Source organism: Candoia aspera, chromosome 2 (assembly GCF_035149785.1).
Source record: "Candoia aspera isolate rCanAsp1 chromosome 2, rCanAsp1.hap2, whole genome shotgun sequence".
Lineage (NCBI taxonomy): Eukaryota > Metazoa > Chordata > Lepidosauria > Squamata > Boidae > Candoia > Candoia aspera.
In genome coordinates, this window is record NC_086154.1 from 172555638 (window position 1) to 172578566 (window position 22929).

General features: G+C 39.9%; 1 protein-coding gene across 1 annotated transcript; it reads right to left on the minus strand.

Moving 5' to 3' along the window:
* Positions 1-14373: 14373 nt before the first annotated feature.
* Positions 14374-21499, minus strand: THAP1 (THAP domain containing 1). Its single transcript, XM_063294883.1, has 3 exons — positions 21219-21499; positions 19431-19626; positions 14374-14913 (listed from the first exon to the last, which is right to left on the minus strand). Exons 1-3 carry the CDS (start codon positions 21287-21289, stop codon positions 14518-14520), a joined length of 663 nt encoding a protein of 220 aa, XP_063150953.1. The 5' UTR covers positions 21290-21499; the 3' UTR covers positions 14374-14517.
* Positions 21500-22929: the final 1430 nt, after the last annotated feature.

Consider the following 22929-nt stretch of genomic DNA (forward strand, 5'->3'; position numbering starts at 1 on the left):
AATAATGACAACTCAAGGCTGCTCTCGCTGGCAGCTGACCATTCAACCCTGGATAACACTGTCTCGCTGCTAGCCACCTACTTTCAGAACCAGGGAATGGAGTGGAGCTCTATAGAGACCCCAAAAGGTTAATTGATCCCAATCAACCTTCCATCATTTATTGACCATCTATTGACCCCCAGACATTTACTGAGACCTTAAATAGTTCCATCAACCCTTGGGGGTTGATATTGACCACTTTGGGGAACCCTGCCATAGAACATTAGCATTTGGAGCTATGCACATTTGATGGTGTTGAATATCCTCTAATGGCATCTGATGGGGACCTTCTCAGAGAAAAAAACAGGAGGTTGGCATAGTATAACTCTCCTGAAAGATTTGAACTGCCAGTCATAGGAGCCTTAAGAGGATGATTACAAGGAAGTCCTCCGAAGAGTCAGTAGGATGCTCCTATCTAGCGTCGCCAACTTCTTGGCCTCTGAATATGCCAGGTATTATCAGAGCCATCATTGCCAGAATTAATTGATGGAGAAATCTATGAACTGGTTGCTAAAATTCAATTCAATTCAATTCAATTCAATTCAATTCAATTTCTTTTTTTCTTTTTATTGTAATGTTACAGATCTTAATACATTGTATTATTTCAATGCAATGATATTTATGTTATATGATTATGATTATGAACATTCTATTATTTAGAAAGCTTAAACTACTGAAAATAAGTAAAAATTATATCAATATTAATAACATGTTAGGATGTCACCTGGAGGGACGCGGTGGCGCTGCGGGTTAAACCGCTGAGCTGTCGATCGGAAGGTCGGCGGTTCGAAACCGCGCGGCGGGGTGAGCTCCCGTTGCTCATCCCAGCTTCTGCACACCAAGCAGTTCGAAAACATGCAAATGTGAGTAGATTAATTGGTACCGCTTCGGCGGGAAGGTAACGGCGTTCCGTGAGTCATGCTGGCCACATGACCCGGAAGTGTCCTATGGACAACGCCGGCTCCAAGGCTTTGAAACGGAGATGAGCACCGCCCCCTAGAGTCGGACACGACTGGACTTTACGTCAAGGGAAACCTTTACCTTTACCTTTAGGATGTCACCAGCATAAAATTATTTAACTTTTCATCCAAAATTGAGTATAACATTTAAAAAGGACCACTGCATTTCATATCGAAGTAGTAGTTCTGTGACAATAGTTTCAGTTGGAAAGTAATTACTTATTATTATGATCTCCATTATATCATTACTTAGTATATATATTTATTTATACATCAATTCAATTTCCAACATTTCTCAAATGAAAACAGGGACATAAATGTAACATTCCACCCTGGGTAAAAGGGTACTCCCAACCCGATATTTGAACACCTGTTATATACCAGCTGTATTTGTTTACTTTGCAATACCTCAGGAGTGTGTTTATTTGGTTAAGGATTTTTGGAAAAAAAAGTCCTATTATTACCAACAGTTCAAAATATACTGTATCTCAGCAGCTGCAGCATGTAAAAACAAAGAAGGTATGAACAGCAAGCTGCCATAGTATCTCCTACATGCATTTGCGCACACATGGGCACAGAAAAATGAAATGTGCATTTGTTCATGACTCAATGCAACCTTATACATAAACGTCTCAGAAGCCACCTTCACTGCGTTCAGCCCAGCAGGTCTTATTCTCAAGCACACTGGATTGTAGCTTTAAACCCTCTGGGAAAACACTTTGCAAAAACACAATTTGAACAAACAGCATCCTCAAGAGGCAAAAGCAGCATCAGGGACCAGAAAATAAGGACAGCTGGAGAATATGCAATAGCTGTCCAGATAAACCAGGAACTGTAATGTATTTGTCCTATAGCAATGTGAGAAATAGGAGAGAGAAAAGTCTACAAACTAGTAAATAAGAGGGTGAGTAGGCAGCATGCAAATAAGTGTTCATAAACGAATATATAACCATGGAGAAAATCTATCTATGTGGTCGCTAGGAGTCAAAAATCAGTCCATCAGTCATACCACCACAGATGGTTTCCTTGTGTCTGACATGGGAAAAGTTTGCTAATTAATACTTTATTGTATACATTGTTAAGCAAGTGAGCAAATAAACACACACTGGGGGGAATTTGAAAACCAAGTGGGAAAGAGGAGGAAAGGAAAGGAAGAGGAGACAGGGAGCTGTCAAGGGAACTCTTTCTAGGCCTGTAGCCTCACAAAGCAATTCAATACACAGTTAGTCCTCATTTAGCAACCACAATTGGGGGCGGCAACTTGGTTGTTAAGCGAAGCAGTCTCTAAGTGAAACCGCAACTGTGTTTATGATCTTACTTCAACTTTCCTTTGCTTTACAGACCTGCAAAGGTCATAAATGCAAGGATTGGTTATAAAGTTACTTTTTCATCGCTGTCATAACTGGTTGCTGTCTGAGGCAGTTCTAAGTGAGGATTACCAGTAACTTGCAAGGTGTTGCAACTTCTGTAGTGCATTGGCCAGGGCAAAAAAGTGACGACAGGCTTTTGAGTAATCAAGTGTAGAATTGTAGCATCAATATGCATAGTAGTTCTTAGAAGCGAATCAGGAAGGAACTGAGTAAGATGAAGATGCCACAGCAGGGGAGTTAATAACTATCTCTATGCAAAAACCAAGGATGATGCATTATAGCACATTAAAGACCACCATGTCATCCCGTTAGTTTCATTACTGGTAAAACAAATTGTGCTAGAGTTTGGAAATCACCATTTTAACCTGCCGCTGAGTTAACCTGCTACTGAGTTATGACTTTTTTAGATTAATGAATTGAGGAAGAAATTATATGCCATAGCTATTCAAGAGGGGGAAAAGTCAGGTTTTATTCCCTTGTCTAGAAATGTTTGAGAGCACTTTTTTAAAAAAATTCAAGTTCGATTTGAACTTGGATTTCAAGCCAAGGCTAAAAATATTCTTGCAATCAAGACACAGCCTTTTGTTCTGACTTTCTGTTTGGTGGCCTTGTGCAAAGCTGCTGAAACCAAGATCTATTGTCTCCCCTTACAGAATGATATTCCAAGAATATCAGCCCATCTTCCTGGCAAATGTATCTTTTACCTGTCACTGAAATTAAAATGTATCCTTAAAAGTTATGTCAGGGTTACTGTTTCAATTGTTCCAATGTAGGGTAAGCAGACATCCCAGTTTTGCTGGGATAGTCCCAGTTGAGGGGAGCACACCAAACCAGGAAAATGTTCTGGCTTCCATGAGTTTGTCCTGGCCGGCCGGCCAGCCACAGCAGCTCTGTGCATAGCAGCGTGGGAAACAACTTGCATGTTTGCCTCTCATTGTAACTGCAAGTACTTGAATACAGCTACAGTATCTGGGCTGCAGAAATCCAGATGGCCACTAGATTGCAGGAAAGAGCTATAGAAAACTCTTAACACTTCACTGCCATCTGGAGTCACCTGGATTTCTGCAACTGAGATATGGTAACCCTAAATCTTGGGTACTTGAAGTAGAGCAGGTAGTGACAGTATGGGAAACAATAGTTGTAGAAATGGAACCAGATAATCAGGCTTACTGGATTTTCCTTCATTCATCAAATTTGCAAGTACCTTTGGAAGACAGGAATGGAGAAGAAGATCTAGTCTGTTCTCCATTTCCTGACTGACAGATAGAGGGCTTTGTTTGTTAGTCATCCTCTAACTTGGTTTGAAATGAAAATCATTCTGCACACTTCTTAACAGAACAATAGGGAACAAGAAGAGTTTATAATTATTAAAAGAGGCTTCATTACAAAAAAAAAGCCTGTCAGACATTAGCTTTCACCTGTGTGTGTGTGTGTGTGTAAAACTGTTGCCCTGAATTTTTGGGAAATTGAGTTGTGGATTAACATTAATAAGCATATACATAAAGCAAATTAATATGTCCCAGGTTTTCCTCTTGGAAACCTGGACACACTAAAGCAGTGGTTCTCAGAGTGTGGTCTGGGAACCCTGAGGGTCCCCAAATCCCTCTCAGGGGGTCCATGAAGTCAAATATTTTAACATTTCTCAATTTTAATTTCTAAACACAGTACCTATCTATAGATATAACCCACAGAAGCTCTTTGAAGTCCTCAGTCATTTTTAAGAATGTCAAGGGGTCCTGAGACCAAAATGTTGGAGAACCATTGCCCTAAAGTAATTACACTTTGAGCTAAAGGTATTCAGATTCACAACTTTTCATCAACTCATTTGATGAAGCAAATTTCTGAAGGTGTTCTTCAGCAAAAGGCCAGCTAAAGAGTATACAGCAGGCATATATGGCATTGGTCGCACTTATGGATGATCTCTGGCAGGAGTGGAATGGTGGCAGTGCATCCATCCTTGCTCTCCTTGATCTCTCAGCAGCTTTCGATACCATCGACCATGGTATCCTTTTGGGGTGGCTCAGGGAGTTGGGGGTGGGCGGCATGGTTTTGCACTGGTTCATCTCCTTCCTCCAGGGCTGGTCCCAGTTGGTGGTGATAGGGAGCGAGAGGTCCAACCCTCGGCCCCTTCTTTGTGGGGTGCCACAGGGTTCGGTACTCCCTCCGCTCCTTTTCAACATCTACATGAAACCGCTGGGTGAGATTATCTGTCACTACAGGGTGAGGTATCATCAATATGCTGATGATACTCAATTGTACATCTCCATTCCGGGTGAGGTAAGTGATGCTGTGACTGCCCTCTCATGGTGTCTGGGGGCTGTAGAAGTCTGGATGGGGAACAACAGGCTTCAACTGAACCCTGGTAAGACGGAGTGGCTGTGGGTTAATGGTTCTTCCATATCTGGGACATTATTATCTCTGGTTCTGGATGGGGTCACACTGCCCCAGACAGACCCGGTGCGTAATCTGGGGGTCCTCCTGGACTCACGGCTCCTGCTCAAAGAGCAGGTGGCAGCTGTGACCAGGAGAGCCTTTGTGCAGCTACATGCTGTGCACCAGTTATGCCCTTTCCTGGATCAGGAGGCCCTTTGAACAGCCACTCACACCCTTGTTACCTCTCATATAGACTATTGCAATGCACTCTACATGGGGCTACCCTTGAAAAGTATCCGGAAGCTTCAGTTGGTCAAGAATGTGGCCGCATGAGCTGTTTTTGGTGCCCCCAGAAGGGCACATGTAACACCGCTGCTGCATGAGCTGCATTGGGTACCAGTCTGCTTCCGGGTCCAGTTCAAGATGTTGGTTATCACCTTTAAAGCCCTACATGGCATGGGGCCAGGTTACCTGAGGAACCGCCTTTTCCCCATTACATCAGCCCATCCCACCCGATTGTACAGAGAGGGCATGCTGTGGACCCCGTCTCTAAGACAACTTCGTTTGGCAGGGTCCAGGAAGCGGGTCTTCTCTGCAGTAGCTCCCGCCCTGTGGAACATGCTGCCCCCAGAGGTGAGATTGGCCCCATCGCTCCTGGCCTTTCGGAGGAGTCTGAAGACCTGGTTCTGCTGCCTTGCTTGGGGTGGAGAAGGGAATAGATCTACATGAGGATGGCTGCTATAGACCACTCCTCCCACACTTGGACTGCTTTAGATTCTTTTGCCACTTGGACTTTTTATTTTTTACTCTTATTTACATTATTTATTGCTGTAATTTTATATTGTGGATTTTATGATTGTTTTAATTGATTACTGTAAACCGCCCAGAGTCCCTCAAAGGGAGGAGATGGGTGGGGACAAATTGGACAAATAAATAAATAAATAAATAAATATACAAATCTCTGCAAATATGTCCACTCTGCTTTACACGAAAGGCAAAAGAGAAACTGAGACTAAGGTGTCTGAACTTACCATTAGAGGAATACTTTCGCAAAACATACAATTTCCTGGGACTGCTCATAATGAGCCAACAGACAATGCTGGGCAATTAACGGCAGGGGTTGTTTCAACCCACCTGATTTTTGTCTGACATCCAACCTGAATTTATTTCTTGTTCCCACTCCCAGCCAATTTGGAGGGCAGCTTTAGGGCTTTGCTCACATTTTAGAGGGAATTGAAGGTGGGAATAGAAGCAGGAGACCTTTTGGAAGCAACCTCTTCCCTCCCCACCTTAAAAAAAATGAGGAATAGCTCCAACTTTATCTGAAAAATGATAGTTTTCAGTATTGAGGGAATGGGGTGAAGATGGAGATAGCCTCCTGGGGCTTTTTCAAAGGCTGGGAAACTAGGAGGTTCCTAAAATAGAATTCTTTGTTGATATAGTACAGTGTGTGAACCCACCCTGAAAGTCCAGCCTTCTCAGTCCTAAGGTGATTCAAAACACTATGAATCAGAAACCCTTATTTAGCAAAACTCACCAATCCATTCTTTTGGTGGAATATACAGTGTGTACTGGAGGGAAAGGAATGATCAGGTTTCTTCTGGTTGCTACTAGAAGTTGTGCAGACAGAGAGTTAAGGACATGGGTTTCTGATAGATAAGTTTATGGTAAGAACTATAGAAGCTGTTAAGAAAGAATTCCAGAGAGTGCCCAGTATAAAATGCAAAGCCTATTTATATTGAATTCAAAGTCTGATCTTTGTACTTTTTTCTCCTACCCATGTGATGCAATGGCCTTGAGGCTCCTGGACCAATCTGATTTCAGGCTGTTTGCATTTGAACTTGCCAGAACTAGGGAATGGGAAAATTTGACTTAAAAAAGCCATGCTGATGCTTGCAGTTACTTCTATCTGTGCTGCAGCTGAAGTGGGAAATAAACCACTCATGTTTACAAGCATAGCATCCCCAAAAGCAAATCTGCCCTGTCCACTTCAACCCATGTAGGGCAATTCCACACATTATTTTGTTTGAGATTCCCTAGCCATTGTGATCTTCTCCCCCAGACAGGTGGTGCGTATTAGATAGTATCTAATGTAAAGATCCATAGTTCATGTATGTATGTATGTATGTATGTATGAGAATTCATTTCCCTGTCAATATTACTTCTTTTAATATATGTGTGGTTCTGGACAACTGTACTTGTCATTTAAGATTTGAATAGCTGCAGGTACCATAATTCTGTGTCCTGCACAGCAACTGCAAGAGTGATCTAACAAGTCGTAAGTCAGCTCCAGACTGTCTCTTCATACTTTCTTCAATGTACCATTTGTTTTACTTGGCCAAATGTCCTCTCTCACATTTCTACAGTATATCTTTTTTTCCCATTTATAATCCTTCTCTCAGTATACCCTACACTGTAGCATAACCTTCCAATCCAATCCAAAGTCTGTTTCACTCAAAAATATATTAAATCCTAAATTTGGATCTTGGTTGTATGTGTATGTGCATGTGCTGCAGGCAGAGAACTCTTTCAGAAGCTGAAAAGTTAAGCCAAGCCAGTGGTAGAAAAAGAAAATAGAGACATCTAGTGGAGGTTAGATGACTTTATAGACTCTCTTAGTGTTGACAAGATCCCAGGCATCCACTGTTGATTTCTACAGTTCCTATCTTATATGGAAGGCTTAGTTAGAATCACAAAATGTTAGATTGGAAAGGACATTGGAAGTCACCAGATCAGTTCTTCGTTCAGTACAGGAATCTGCACTGGAGGGAATGAGAAGAATAAACGTAGACCAGCAACTGATCAACATTTGAGCTGCTGAGTGGTGGAGGACATGGAGAGTTTTATAGCATGTTTGGGCTACAAAAATCCAGACAACCACTAGATGGCAGCAAAGTGATACAGCAAACCCCAACTCTTTCCTGACATCTAGTGGTCATCCACATTTTTTGCAGCCCAGATATGGTAGGCTTGGTTTTTGGTCTCTTCTCTCTTCCACCCAGTCCCTTTTCCATCTCCTTTTGAAGGTATCCAAGGTCATGATTTCTCAATTTCAGCAATAGCCAATGGGAGAGACCGGTGGGAAGGCAGAAGGGGGGATCCAAATTCAGACTCCATCCTCCATGCTTTCTATTGATGCTATGAAGCTCTTTAGGGACTAGAGCTTCAGTCTTAACAAGCATCTATATTTGAATAAAAATAGAAACCAAAAATGCCTACGTTAAAAATAGTTTCATAAGGGTAACTGTAATGTATGAATGGGACAAATACTTTAGGAACTTTGTGTATTAATCAAACACATGGCAGGACTGACAGCCCTTTTCTGTAGCACATGTACATGTGATGGAAAATCCAGCTTTACCGCCATGTAATATGCCAGAAAGTGAATACTGTACATTGTAACATTTAGGCAGTGCCCGTTAACATTTTCTGATCAGATTTTACCAGAGTTTTATGCCTGGATACTCCCCTTTTGTTTCTCCTATTTTAGAAGAAGAGAGAAAAAAGCCCTTGGACCCCAATTTCTAGGTGTGGGCTGACCACAAATAACCAATTTATTTTTATAGTCACGGCTGAACCTATGCTGAGTTTCTCAGAGAGTTTTACTAAAATTATCCTGCTGGGTTTTGCACTTTCTCTCCAGTCACTTAAAGGCCATGATTTTCTTTCTGCGTATTCACATGAAGAAGGATCTGAGATGCACCGGAAGCACTGGCATTTCTCACAGTGTAAACTGCTTGGACACCCCTGCTCAGGTCTCTCTGAAATCCTTGGACTACAGCATGAGGGGACTTTACCTCAATAGATATGTTGGGCTTTGGGGAAGAAGCTGGCAAGCTTTTCACCACCATATTTATATTAATATTTCGAACCCGTGGTGCTTTGCTCAGCAACAAAATGTCTGAGTTCCCAAAAATCTGCTGGATTTCTTGCCCCTCAAAAGTACATCCTAACATTGCATTTTTCCAAGTTGCGTGCTTGATGGTAATATTAGACGGGAAAGGGTATCCGTTAACTTGGATAAAAGGCCTTCTTTTCTGCCGGATTTGGTAAGCCCGCCACGCTGCTTGGATTGTAGCAGCAGCATCTTGATACCTTTGCTTCTCCCTGCTGGTGGCAAAGACGTTGGAAGAAGCACAAGGAAACCCTGTCCTGCCGGGTCGAAGGGCAGATGCCATTACAAAGGGCCCTTTGTGATTCAAAGGGGAGTAGTTGTCCATCACCTTTTTGTGATGGTGTCTTGGCTTATGACTTGGGAGGCAGATATACTGGCTTTCAGCAGGCCTTCCAGAATCCAGACCACCTTGCGGAGGGCAGCTGGGGAATGTTGGGAAAGAGTGGCGCTGGTTTCTGGCCCTAGTTTTCTTCTGTTCTTCAGTCCAGCCGCAGCAACACAGCCCCAGAGGCAGTTCCTTTCGGGTCAAGTATCCTCGGAATGCTGCCTGAATCTGGGTGGCAGACTTGTTCAGCCTCTCCCTGTTTTGTCTGGCCTGAGAACCTCTCCAAGCTGACTGTATGATGGTTGCTGCCTTGTTTTCTTGCCCAAACTTCTTGCGTGTCTTTTGCTGAGGCACTGTGGCAAAGGCTAGGACATCATCTGCACTCATATTGCGGGCACTCTTAGCATTGGATGGATCCTGCCATTTATGAACAAAGCCCAGCATTCTCTCGGGGTGATGCTTCGCTTTTCTTAAAACCCTGGCTTCCCGGTCTGGTTTACATGAGCACACACTTGTGGGAAAGTAGGCAGGTTTCTCTCTATCATTTAGATATTCAATGGTATCACCTATAGAAACTCTTTTTTTATGGGAAACATTTTGTTTGTCTCTACTGTCCTGAGACGAAACATTGGAACCACCACTTGATGAGTCTGTACTGCAACAAAACTCTTCTGTCATCTGTATTTTCTCTTTTCTCCTGACTGTGATGTTCCAAGACAAAGAAACTAAACCATGAGAACTCCACACCTCCTTCGATGGCTATTTCAGCTGAAAAAAAGAATCACTATTTTCTTTCCTGCTAAACAACAACTTTTCTACTAAGATCAATATTCAGAGTTTTGATGAGAAAATGGCGAGGCTACAAGCACTATTGGCTAAATCACTTTGTCATTTAATTAGTAGAAATCTATTTTAATTGGCACAAGCCAGTTTTAACCAGAGGTGCAGAGAGGGAAGGACATATTTGATTTGGAGGGCAAGGTTCTTTTTTTTTTCTTTTTTGTCTTATGAAAGTAATAGGAAATGAAGAAGAAAATCAACCACAAGGATCACACTGTGCTAAGCTGATATATATAGAGAGATTACTGTGTTGGGTGAACCCAACCATGATTTATTCAAAACAGCATGGTTAAACAAATCATGAGTTAGGATAATGTGTGGCCTAGTCTGGTTCACACATCACATTAAGCCAAAATGGTCTTAATTTTGGCTTAGCATGTTGGGAACTAAACTAAAGTAAACCATGGCTTATGGCTTAGTAATGTGTAAATTCAGCCCATGTGTGAAAGACTAGCATGGCTGCTGATTTAAAGGATGTTTCCCTGTAAGAGAACACAAAGCTTGCACAAGGTGTAATCTTTGGTTATCTTCTGGTTATCAAATGCCAGTTGATAGAGTCAGAGCAGGTGAAGTAAAACATCACTGCTGCTTGACTTCACTCTTAAGTGTGAGAGAGCCACATTCCTTCATGAAACAACTTGGAAGGGGTGCTTTCCTCAAGTCTTCCTTAACAAGCACTCTCTTAAAGATTTGCATATCTTGCATAAGCTGTGGCTTTTGTTCGTTCAATTGTAAATCAAGATATGGAGGAACAGAAGCACATAAAATGGATGCCATTGGGTTGGAGGTCCAGGCAAATCCAGCATGTGCATTAGCATGTAAATAGAGTTTGTCCCATGATGTTTGCTAGAGGAAGCTGTTTGCTGCCACTCCCACTTCCTCTCTCTTTCCTCCTCCTTCTTCCACTGACTGAACAGGCAGCATGGATGCTGCTCTCTTCATCAGGGCCACGTGCTCGGGCCTTGATGAAGAATTCTGCTCCTATCTTCCACGCAGCTCTTGGCAGCTGTAGGGCTGAGAGTTTAGGGTAAATTAAATTTAGAAAGAACAGAAGATACAAAGAACTTCAATTTTCACCGAAGATGGATGTAACAACAATAAAGTCAGTAAGACTCTTTTTACTTCTTAATCTACTCTGTCTAAGATTCTTTATGCCTGGGAGGGCTGAGTGTAAGATCAATAACCTGCATTTCTCCGACATGCTCATTAAAGCTATCTAAGATAATATTCTTTTCTGTGTGCAGCTTCTCAGCTGTGTTAAGCTCTGCTCCATTTCGGTGGTTCTAGCAGGCCACTAAACAGCTTCAAATTGGTTAAGGCACTAGGCTAGAAACCAGGAGACCATAGGTTCTAGTCCCACCTTAGGCATGAAGCCAACTGGATGACCTTGGACCAGGCACTCTCTCTCAGCCCTAGGAAGGAGGCAAGGGCAAACCACTTCTGAAAAACCTTGCCAAGAAAACTGCAGGGACTAGTCCAGGCAGTTGCCAGGAATCAATACTGACTTGAAGGCATTAAAAAAAAAAGTACATGAGTTTCTGATCTATGGTAGAGAATTTCCATGGAGGCTTTCATTGCACAATCTTTCTTTCATCACAGAATTTTACAAAAGATTCAGATGAGGAAGATTCAAGTCTACCTTAAGTTATGGAAACTCATGAGAGAAGGGAGCACTTGATATACTGCTCTGAGCTCAAGAACAAAGTGCAGGATAAAAATCTAACAAATAAACTTGATTTAAGCATTAGAAGTCTATAGCTTTGGAACTGATGGCATGCACATTTCCTTCCTTTTCTACTCAAAGAAGCTATCAGCATTCATATTAGATATCTTCTGTATGATTCTACCAATAAAGGATGGTAATTTGGATAACAATTTAGTTCTTCCATACGTTACAATATCACCTAAATAATAAGCTTTACCTTAACCTGACGTCTTCTCAGGAACTCAGTCACATTCACTGACATTAACCGTTTGTAAGGTAGAAAGGGAGGAATTATGACATCATCATGCCATCACTGATTTATATACTTAGGAGACCACATAAAGGGTGCGGGGGCAGGAGGAGTGTGTCAAAATCTATTTATATTAATAATTAATTTACTAAGTCTTGGGTGGAGTTCTGGAAAGGAAAATTTTCCAAATTTAAATTAGTGCACTTATATTTCTTCAGAGGTTTTTAATTTGATAAAAGCATGCAATTGCTACTGAGTTGCTCACTAGTTTGGGAGAAAAAAATCTAGAGGAGACAATGGCAAGCTGTTCTCATCTCTCTGACCAAGAAATTCCATGAAGAGTCTGTTCCATAGCTTTTAGTATTATAATGGTTCTATATATTTTAGATTGGTAATTCTTCTATTATTCTAAATAAATCATTTAGCTGCTTTATATAAATTGTCTCATACTATGTTTATGCCCCAAATTCTTAATCTTTTAACTTACAATTTTACTTGTATTGTTATATGTTTTTATAGCTTGTTTACTCTAATCGATTGTGACCCTTTTGTTTTGTTTTACTGGTCAATGACTGAAATAAAATGACTGAGTCCATGAAGAATCCTTCAAAATGTCTGGATTTACAGTGTATTAAGCTATTATGTGGATTGTTTAGGACTTAATATGTTATGTAAATGTACACATTTGTGATCTATAAGTAATTGTTTATGGTCTAACGTGTTCTGCAAACCCAGCTAATTGTGATTATTCAATAAACTATGATTAAATAAATGATTTAGCATGATATGTGAACCTGATCAATATGTTTATTTATTTATTCTAGTTGCATAATGCCAAAGACTCAAAGCAGTTTATGGTAATCCAATTAAAAAAACACAACCACTTAAAACATTGATAAACATCATTAAAATCAAAATCATAAACATTATATAATTATAATAGGAAAAAATAAATAACAACCAAGATATAAGACAAAAATAAATTGCAAAACCAACAGTAGCTAACTAGTCCCCAAGTGTTCGATGGAAGAGTTCTATCTTAAATTACTCCCAGAATGTTAAGAGAGATGATACAAGTCTTAATTCCACAGGAAATGCTATTTCATAAGGCTGGAGCAACAATGGAGAATCAGTGCCTCCTGGCCTCCATTCCCCTTAGCTCATGAAACTGGATACCACTGGAAGCGTATCCCGGAAAAAGTGTAGCAGGTCAGTTCAGGTAGGTGAGGGTGGTACTGCAAGTATCTGGGTGCCAAGCCATATTGGGCTTTGTAAGTTGAAACTTTGAGTTGCAGCTGGAAACCTATGAGGCTGCCAGAGAAGGCCATATGCCAACCATGTGTCATCATGATGTTGAAGACAGCAACATTGTTTTATTCAGCTGATCTAGATCCTGTGATCCTGGTGTTTATTTTGAATCTGCCTCACTGTGGGCACAAAATGGAGGATGAACTGGGTGAAGCTGAACCTGAGCTTACACAGTTGTTTCGCATGGGCTGCCAAAAGCTTCAGTGGTTTCAGACACAGCAGCGCAACTCTTTCCAAGGGGGTCCTAAGAAATGCATAGTGAAACCTCATTTTAACAAAATAATTGCGGGGAGTGTGTTCATTATTCATTAATGTCTATCAAATATGAGTTATCATTGTGCTGACTTGTATCATTTGCATGAAGTTGTCATGCAAATGACTTGAATTGATGCAAATGGCATAAACCAGGGCATGATCAATTGCATGTGAAGCCTGTTGCACTGAAGTTCACTAAACTGAGGTTTCATTGGATTCTAGTACTCCAGCATCTGAATTGGAGCCCTATTACTTGTCCAGGCCCTATTCTAAGAGCTGGTTTGGGTTTCAAGCCATATGTATCTCTGACGTCGCCTTTTTTCTTTGATCTTTAACGTATGATTGAACAATGAAAGATGACCTAACTGGACAATCTTTTGCAATGGAACCTGACTTATGCAATGGAATAAAGAGAAAGCCACATAAAGATTATTTTCAGGGGCTGAGGAAACACAACTTGCCTAAATTGCTCAAGTAAGTTCATGTGTGAGACAAAATTTGAACCAAAGTTTTGGTGACTCACAGATAATAGCCACCACTCTATATCACACCAGGTCTTATTAATGTTATATAAAATTTTCATATACCAATGAATCACTGAACATAGATTTCTGGGTGTGCTGGAATGTGGGTTTGCCTCAGAGAAGGGGGAGGACATTGCCAAGCCATTATCAAAAAGATTGACATCAGCTCTTCAAGATAGGCTGGGTCAGAAATGGGAGTCACCAGGAGTCTTGGAATGTACTTGAATGCAGTTAGGCTATTTAAACAGAATCTTGAAAGCCTGACAAAGTCCCTTTCTACTTCAACTTGTACCTAACACAGTCAAGATGGAGTTGCTCTGAGTTTCTTTCTGGCATTTTATGCTTTCCCAGGACTCAAATGCATTTTCTGTAATGGCTCAGCATTTCCTTCCACTTCTCTTATTCCATCATATCAAGCAACATATGAGTGCAATATGTTATTGTCAATCATTCCCTTCATGTAAGTATTGCTAGCTCCACTTTAGAGCAATGGATCAATAAAAAGATCAACACTACACAATGTCAACAAATGATTATATAGCAACTTTTATTCTTTTGAAGGGCTGAAGTATTTAATATACAGAACTAAAAAGTCTTGCATTTTAAACTGAACATGTGAGTTAAACTGATGAGGCTAACTTTGGCAGTGTCCCACAAATGACAATGCTAGCCTTCTAGGCAGGGACTTCTACAATTTCAAAATAGTCATTAGGCAGAATCACATAACCACCTTTGCCTGACAACACGTCTTTTTCCTTTTGAAACTGAACAAGCTCTCGTAGTTTTTCAATCTGTTTTTCCTGACGCCTACATCGCTGCTGTGCAGTCTTAAGTTTCTTCCTCAGTTTATCCACCTGCTCTTCCAATTGCTGAATTCTTTTTCTCTGATGCACAGTATCCTCTACAGTATAGTTGTGATCACAAAAAACAGCAATATTATTGGGAGTGTGAAGTGGTGGCATTAATAATCCAATGCTTGGGTCTACTAATCTTGGGTACGCTTGCGGAGGTGGTGGAGGTGAAGGAGAAGGGGGAGTTGGTACTTCAGGTGGTTCTTGAGTGCCTTCAGACTAAAAAGCAAGACAAGAACACATACTTTACATTGGTTTTGTTAAAGGTAACATAAAACATTTTAGGTGACAAGCCAGATTACTTTTCTACTTCAAAACAGCATGCTGAAGGAAAATGGTAATTTCATTATTTTATTTAAATGAAAATGAAAACAGAGGTAGCAAGACCTTCAGGGGGAAAAATATGTTTAGCCACTTGAAGGCTTTGTAAGTGAATAGAATATTGTGAGCTCTTGGCTTTTACCTGAATCTTATCATACCTGGATTCACTTTGAAAATATTGAATGTACACTGAAGAAATTGATACAAGTTCAAGATACCACTTGGTTAAAAAGGGGCAATTGGGTAATGTATGTGCCACAGACTCAACTGTGGTGTCTGAGCACAGAGACACAATCCTAGTACAGAATGTTTTGTCACCACTGAGGACAGATCATCAGTTTGCACCTGTTTAAATGCCGTTCTACATGGAGCATGAAGGATATTATAAAAAATACCTTGGTATAATAAAAGAAGCACCCACACATTCACAGTAGCAACAATGTGAAACTGAAACATTCAATCTATATTTTTGGACATCTAGGTCCAACACTCACCAGTTCTGCCATGAACTGGACCCAAAAAGCATATAATTGGTGAGGTGGGGAGCCAAGAGTAAACTTAATCAGAATCTACTTGTTTTTTCAAGGAAGCAATATCACTATCTGAGGGTGTAAGATAGACTAGGAACTGACCCCAAATGTGGGGTCAGCAAAGTGTCAAACAGACTTGGGAAGACATAGCTAATTTCCAGCCAAAGAAGAGCATTTGCAGAAGACTGAGGGACATAGAGAATGGCTCTCAGAAATTTGGATTGAACAGCTTCAAAGGTAGATGTGTCCTTATATAAACAGAGCTGAGCACAATATAGCGGATTTAAGATCCTAGCTTTTAACAGTTTAATTGCTGTGGGCACATAATTATTGCCCTTATAGCTTGCAAATCTGATAATCACACTGGGAGCTTCCTGTGCTCTTGTCAAGAGCCCACGTATTTTGTTGTTCTAATAGATATAGTTAGAAGTAAATCCCTAAATATTTAAAGTTTTTAACATGTTCAATAGGTCTATTACTACTTTTTCAATTATTAGAAAAAAATAAATGCTTTAGGATGAAAACCAAGAGCTTTGTTTTAGATTAATTACATTCTACATTTTCCCTAAAGCAAAAGGCCACCAGTGCTCCTAGGCACCTGAAAAGGCCAACTTGGAATAAATAGGACAGCAGTAGCATCTGTGTAGTGTAGAAAAGAAATAGGCCAGTGGACAACAGCTGAGGGATGAAATTTAGATATATGAAGAGCCAGGACTGATTTTAAGGTAGGAGTAAGGGCATTCAGTTATTTTGTTCGTAATATCTTTATTTCGTCTAAACTTTAGATGAAGAACTATCGCAACAGAAATGAATTTCCATAATTCCATAAGCATAAAGAATTTTTAATTCTTTAATTGATCCTATAGATTTAAATGGTACCCATAAATCCTCATTTTCTTTTTATTCATTTCTTCTTTCCTTCTTTTCTTCTATCTACTAAGCCATTAGATGCTATATTTATGTTCCTATAACTTTTAATGCTTTCCAACATATATACGTGGTCATAAGTTCTTCAGAATTATTTTCTAAGTAATTACAAAATGCTTTAGAGATGGTTTCCCAGTAATTCTCACTGGATAGCAAAATCAGATTAAATTTCCAACTCCACTTAGATTTGTCTCTTGCTATAAACAACTTATCTCATAACAGGAGCATAACCTGTACATTTAATCTATCTTGGAGGTTTGTGTTGCAGATTCCAGTAGAACATTAGAAACCAGAATGTTGAAACTGTTCCACCAGTACTAAAGACAAAAACCGTTTTCCCTGTCCCACATCCTTTTAACAGTGCATTACCACTGAAAGGGGACAAAAGCCTAGGATTGTAGCTTGCACCAATAGCTCTTCTGTGGTGTAAGGACAATAGAGAACATTACCCATGTCTTATTATATTACAACTTTTATAAAGGTTTGAGGAAAGATTGAATCTCCCCCATTTTGGAAAGTTCTCAAGAAAAATAATGATGCATATGTTATCCATCTATTATTCTGTTCTTGTCCCAGCATTACATATATTTTGCTCAACTGGTGTTTTTTCCAACAATCTTTGACAACTTGTGAGATCCTCATCTCAGATTATAATGACATTATTCTTGTATGTGTTGTTTGTATTTATATGTACTAATTAATTAAATAAATTTGAACTGAATTGAAACAGATTCATAGATTATTAGTGTTACTACATCTCAGTTAAATGCTTCAATAAAAAAAAGAACAGTTCTTTCCATTGGTCAATGATGATTTCTCTTTTTTACCCACATTGGCTGTAATGAAAAGTTATTTTGAAACAACACCATTAAAATGTGTAAGATTTGGATAGCAAGATTTTTTTTCCCCTGAAAAAAAATCATTTGATTATATTTAGCAGTTACAGCAGGAGGAGGATTTGAAACAACAGCCTAGAAACATTCAATACATGAATGTCTACATGATAGTGGTAGAGAGTGATGAGCTCTCACCTCATCTCCAGGCTTGCTGGTTCACACAAGCTGATTTTAACATGCATTTTAAATCCTATCCTCCACTGGCAGTGCTGAGGAGCTATTAGCTATGCCAATCCTGGTTGATGCAGCTGAAGTCTAAATCCACAACAAATGTATACAGAAATGTAGTTGTTTTAGATCGCAAGTGAGCTGATTTCCATGTATGGAACACCCCATCTGGTGGCATTCTTTCCCTTTGGTCATAAGAAAACCTCTGGTGGCAATTTTATATTCAGACCAGGAATACTGGGGGCCTTTGTTGCAATGAAGCCTCCATGGTATCACTGATAGTACAGCATCAATTGCCAGTCTAACCATTTAAGACTGGACTCTAATTATATTTATAGCATGTTACATCACCTATTATCAGTATTTATTTATTAGATTTATATAGCCGCCCATCTCAAGAGAAGTAACTCTGGGCAGCAAACAATAATTAATAAAATACATTTTTTTGGGTATGTTTTAGGGTAGTGTATCCAAAATTAAAACTGTAAGATTTAAAACATAGTATTAATTACAAACCAGACGAGCATAAATATTTATTTTTTAAAATGGCAAAAAGTGATTTTCTTTGCAGCAAAATATCTTGGTCTCATCTGGGATATTAAGCTAACAAATCAGATTTAATATTTATACAGAAACAGTAAGTTATCTTAAACCAACCCTCTGGCTGTAAGTATTTTTCCTAGACTGAATACTCATATTCCAGTATTCATGTAGTGTATTCACCTAATAAATCCATGCATTTCTTAGGAGGATGAGGAAAAGACACAAATATTCTGTTAACAGAAAATTCAATAGTCTGATAAAACAAGGGTTATCCATGATAACCTTATATTATACCCCCTAACCTCCAAAAATTAAAAGTTTTAATTTTTAGGGTTTTTTAATTAAAAGAAACACACAAAATATAAGCAAATTATACAAGATCTCTATATTTTTCCATCAGGTTTCATGAGATTTTTCACATTTTCGTTGTTTAAAACAATATTTTAGCATCCAAAATATAGTGTGAAATTGTACAACAGCCTGTAAAGGTTGCTGATCTCTGCCACAGAATTTTGCAGGTAAGTTTGTTCTTTTAAAAGGGCGTTACTTACTTGTATTAATATAGCTATTTTTTGGATGGAGATAATTTACACAAGGGTTCCTACTTAGCTTGTTGGTTCACCATTAGCTTTGAAAGTGTTGCTGAGTAGACAAAACAGTACCTCACTTTAAATTTCCACCAAGTCCAGTACTGGCAATTTGAGATAAAAAAACGTGTCCCACATATCCATTGTTCCAAGCAAATCACTCTCCCCATTTCTCCTTGTTTAGAAAAGAAAAGGAGGTGGGACATTATGGTTGGAGCAGCAATATTCTGTCCATAAACATGACATGAGATGGAATAATGTGCAGTTGTACAAAACAATCAACATTTACTATTCTTGCAATGGTGTGAAGAAGCACGGAATACTGTCTGATGCAGAAGCACTGATCATTTTTACCATGTTCTTGAATTAACCCATGATAAAACCTATCAAATTTAAAAGTATCCTTGCAGGAGTGATGAAATGTCTAAAGATGATACAAAAAGCTGTCAGAACTGCAGCAATGAATCAGGTTCTTTTGTTTTTATCTTTGAAAAGTCCAAAATCAAAAAACATTCAAAGGGGATAGACAAATAGAAAGATAATTTTAATTATTTTGTCATCAACAGATGCATATAATACCCTTTTGCCTTGTACTGTGTATCAGTCCCTTGTCTTCACAGTACCTTTGCTTAGCAATAGCAACACTGCTGACCAGTATTTTCTGAATAACAGAGGCTTTAAAAATAACTCAATTCATTTATAATAATAATAAAGGCGGGATAGAAAATAAATAAATAAATAAAATAAAAATAAATCTCACTTACCTTCACATTTGGTTCTGTGTGACAAAATATTGTTGGTACAGCATTGTCCTTTAATAGTTTGTTGTTACATTCTCTTTTGAAACAATCTGGAGTAAAGTGTTCAGAACAAATGCTGCTATATTTTGTTGGTTTGAAATTTTTTCTTCTAACAGCAGCTTCCCATTTCTTGCAGAGATCAGGTCTTGTGAGAGGAAACCTACAAATAAAATGTACATCAAACACTTTTTATTATTTCTACCAAAACTATGGGCAGGTGGGGGTGAGAGGAGAAAAAGGGGAAGCACCCACATTTTCCCTTAGCTGATTTAAAAGAAATCTTAACAGGCTTTTAAGAAGTTGCCTACAATTAAGGGGTCATGGTAGGAGCCAAAGTTTTGGATTTCATTAAGCATCTCTATTTTTCTGTTCTCCCAGTAATTGGAGAGGTGCTAATGGAAAAACTGAATAATCAATTATGTGCAAGCTGACTTGCCAGTAAGCAGGTCTGCACGTTCCATTTCTTGTGAACCAACTGTGGATTCCTCTCTACTTATGGTCTGTGGGAAAACTTCCAAACACCCCTTGTTTTTGTAACTTTAATCCATGTTTGTAGAAATTTCTGGGGAACACAGAAAGTCCACAAAAACTCAAGATGTGTTACTAAGTCCATGGAAAAGAAAATATTTATATTAAACATGAAAAGCTCCAACTTCAGTATTAAAGCTGTATTTTATTAAGCCAACTGTAGATTTACAGATAACATGCACACTTTCAAGTTCTTGAAAGCACGTATTCAGTCAATATGAGCTTCTGGACACGCAGAAGCTTGCATACAAACTTTCAGTTACCCTTATAATGATATTCAACCTCTTTTTTGGTTCAGGTCAACACAACTGCTCTTAAACTTTTACCAGAGGAAATGGTATAAACATGGTACAAGTCCTTTGGTATAAGAAAAAGCTACTAACTGGACACATGCTAGTGGGGGGGGCAGGCACTGAGTCAATAAAAAAATAGCAAAACAGCAAAATGAGATGGAGATGGAAACCTTCTATCGCGTCTAGAAAGCAACGGAGGTACCACAGATGCCCAAACCAATTTGTTACCATTCTCCCATTAAGAAATTAGTTCACAGATCTGCACTATTGCAATGGTAAAAGGGCACATCCTTGAGGATATGGTGGAGAATAATGCTAACTGAACACTGGGATTAAAAAAACCAACAGCCTTGTTCCACAAATAGAATCGAGGCATGTATTTTCACAAACCCACCTAAGGCCCAAAAGCAGTCGTGTGTCTGCTCGTTTCCAACAAAGCCACAAAATTCTTTGTTTTTGTTGGGAAAAGAATTCTATTAGGCCAGCCAGCGCTCGGGTGTAAAACCTGGATGAAAACGGGGGGGAAATCCTTATTCATCCTGCTTTGCAGACTATTAATAATAGTTATGGTTATTTTAACAAATCACGGGAAAGCGCCCGCCCCCGGGCTGTCAGAATGGTTAAAGCGGCGCCTCACTGTTATTGACGGTTAAACAGGCGCGCGCCTGCGCGCGTTCGATCCCACCAGTCAGACACGTCTCGAGTTTTAATTTTTAAAAAAACGAAAGGACCCAGCTGGCGCAATTAGCCCCGCCTTCCCTTCGACCTCCACAAGGGCCGCGCATTTTTTGAAGTCCCTCCCCCTTTGCGCCGCGCAGGCGCTGTGGCTCCGCCTTCCTCTTGGCGAAGCGAACGCTGTCTCCCTTTCCCGCCTGGCCCAGAGAGCGGCTGTCTCCCCCGCTCCCGTTTTCCTGCCCCCGCCCCTACTCACTTGTGGAAAGAGATGGGCTTCTCTTTGTCGTATCGATTCCGGCAACGGTAGGCAGAGCAGGACTGCACCATCCTCTCGTTGCCGTCCCCCCGCCCGCCTCTTTGCCACCACCGGGATTTCTCGGGAGGAAAAAAAACAATTTAAAACACGCGTCGATCCAAATGCTTCCCTGAGGTGTTCGCGTTCCTTTTCGAAAATAAAAAAAACCCGAAGAACGACATAAACTGGCTGTGGCCTCTCCCTATTTCAACATGGCGGTGCCAGCTTCAGATCAACTCTCTCGAGATCTCCGCATCGGGCTTGGCTATTGGTCACGCCCCGCAATGTTTGGGTACGATGCGTCTCCGTCGGAGCAGCCAATGAGAAGAGCAGCTCATCTTTTGACGCACGTACCCTGACTTCTGAGCCTGTAGATTCACGCGCAGCCGTCGGAAGGATAAGCTGCGGGCGTGACGGTATTCGTAGAGCGGCGTTCCATTTTAGACCATTCCGGACCGTGATGGGCGTCCCGGAAGAGAAGGCGTTGCCGCGCTTCTCGAGGACGGATTCTTAGTCCTGTAGTTTAGTCTCACTTGTGAGGAAGGGTATTCATACCTACAGAATGAGGTTGAAAGATGGTTATCGCCTAACCTGTATAAATCCGGACGACCATTAGATAGTAGCAAGAAATTAGATTTCCTGAATTTTTTACGGACATATAATTGTTCAGTTTTTTTGCATCCCAAGTAATGGCAGTTCAAAATACAGGGTTGAGATGTAAATGCTTCTTGGCGCTTTAGAGCTATAACAATGGTCGCCCTTCTCGCTATCCGGGATGCTTAATAGAGTCGGGCTTACACAGTTTCCAGATTCTTGACCTGTGTTATTATAATAGGGGTGTACAGTAGTCTTAGCATGATCACTGTATGTGAGTTGGAGTAAGTGTCTTCCATTTAGTAGTCCAAAACGTCAAGAATGCATTATGTTCTTCATTTATACTTTTGCTTTTCTTTTTCAGCAATGTATAATGTAAAGTGATATAGTAAAAATAAGAATAACAGGATAGGACTAGGTTGCAAAACTGGCAATCTGGCTTGCATGAGCATTTTAAAAATATACAATACAGTGGCTCACAGTAGTCCTCCGTCCTTAACTAAGAAAATAAAAAGTAGTCTTGGCATAGAACGTGTTGTCCCCATTGCCAGTCCCTGTACTGCTCTTGTTGCACCCCCTTCCCAAATCACTGGAGTATAACGTTGCCCCACTTTGTGAGTGCCACTTCTGATGGGCATGTAGATTGGTTTACTGCCATCTCCTTCAACGCTATGAGGATGGGGTGAACTGCCAATGAAAGGATGGCAACACAGGGCAATTTATATTCCAGCATGAGGAAGGAACTGGAGGAGAGATTTTTAAGAGCTATAGGTGGAAGGACAAGTCTGAAAGCAGCTCAGCATCTTAGCCTGGGAATATCTTCTTCTGTCAGGGAGAAAAGATTAGGAATATTTTTAGTGCTAGGATAGACTATTATTGATAGGATATTGTCAAAGTAACTAAATTTGTTTAAAAAAACAAATTTTATTTTTTGTGGGGGCAAAGTTTTTTATTGTATTTGAAACAAAGAGAAAAACTAGAGAAAAACAAAAAAAAACTACAAAGAGAAAAAGAAAAACTAAAAAGTGAATCACAAGAAATTTTTTTTTTGAAAGATTACATACAAAGGTGACTTCCA

Coding starts and splice junctions, on each gene's coding strand:
- THAP1 (XM_063294883.1), bottom strand. CDS start 21,289: ATGGTGCAGTCCTGCTCTGCCTACCGTTGCCGGAATCGATACGACAAA. Junction 19,627..21,218: donor AAGCCCATCTCTTTCCACAA/GTGAGTAGGGGC, acceptor TTTTATTTGTAG/GTTTCCTCTCACAAGACCTG. Junction 14,914..19,430: donor ACACAGAACCAAATGTGAAG/GTAAGTGAGATT, acceptor CTTGCTTTTTAG/TCTGAAGGCACTCAAGAACC.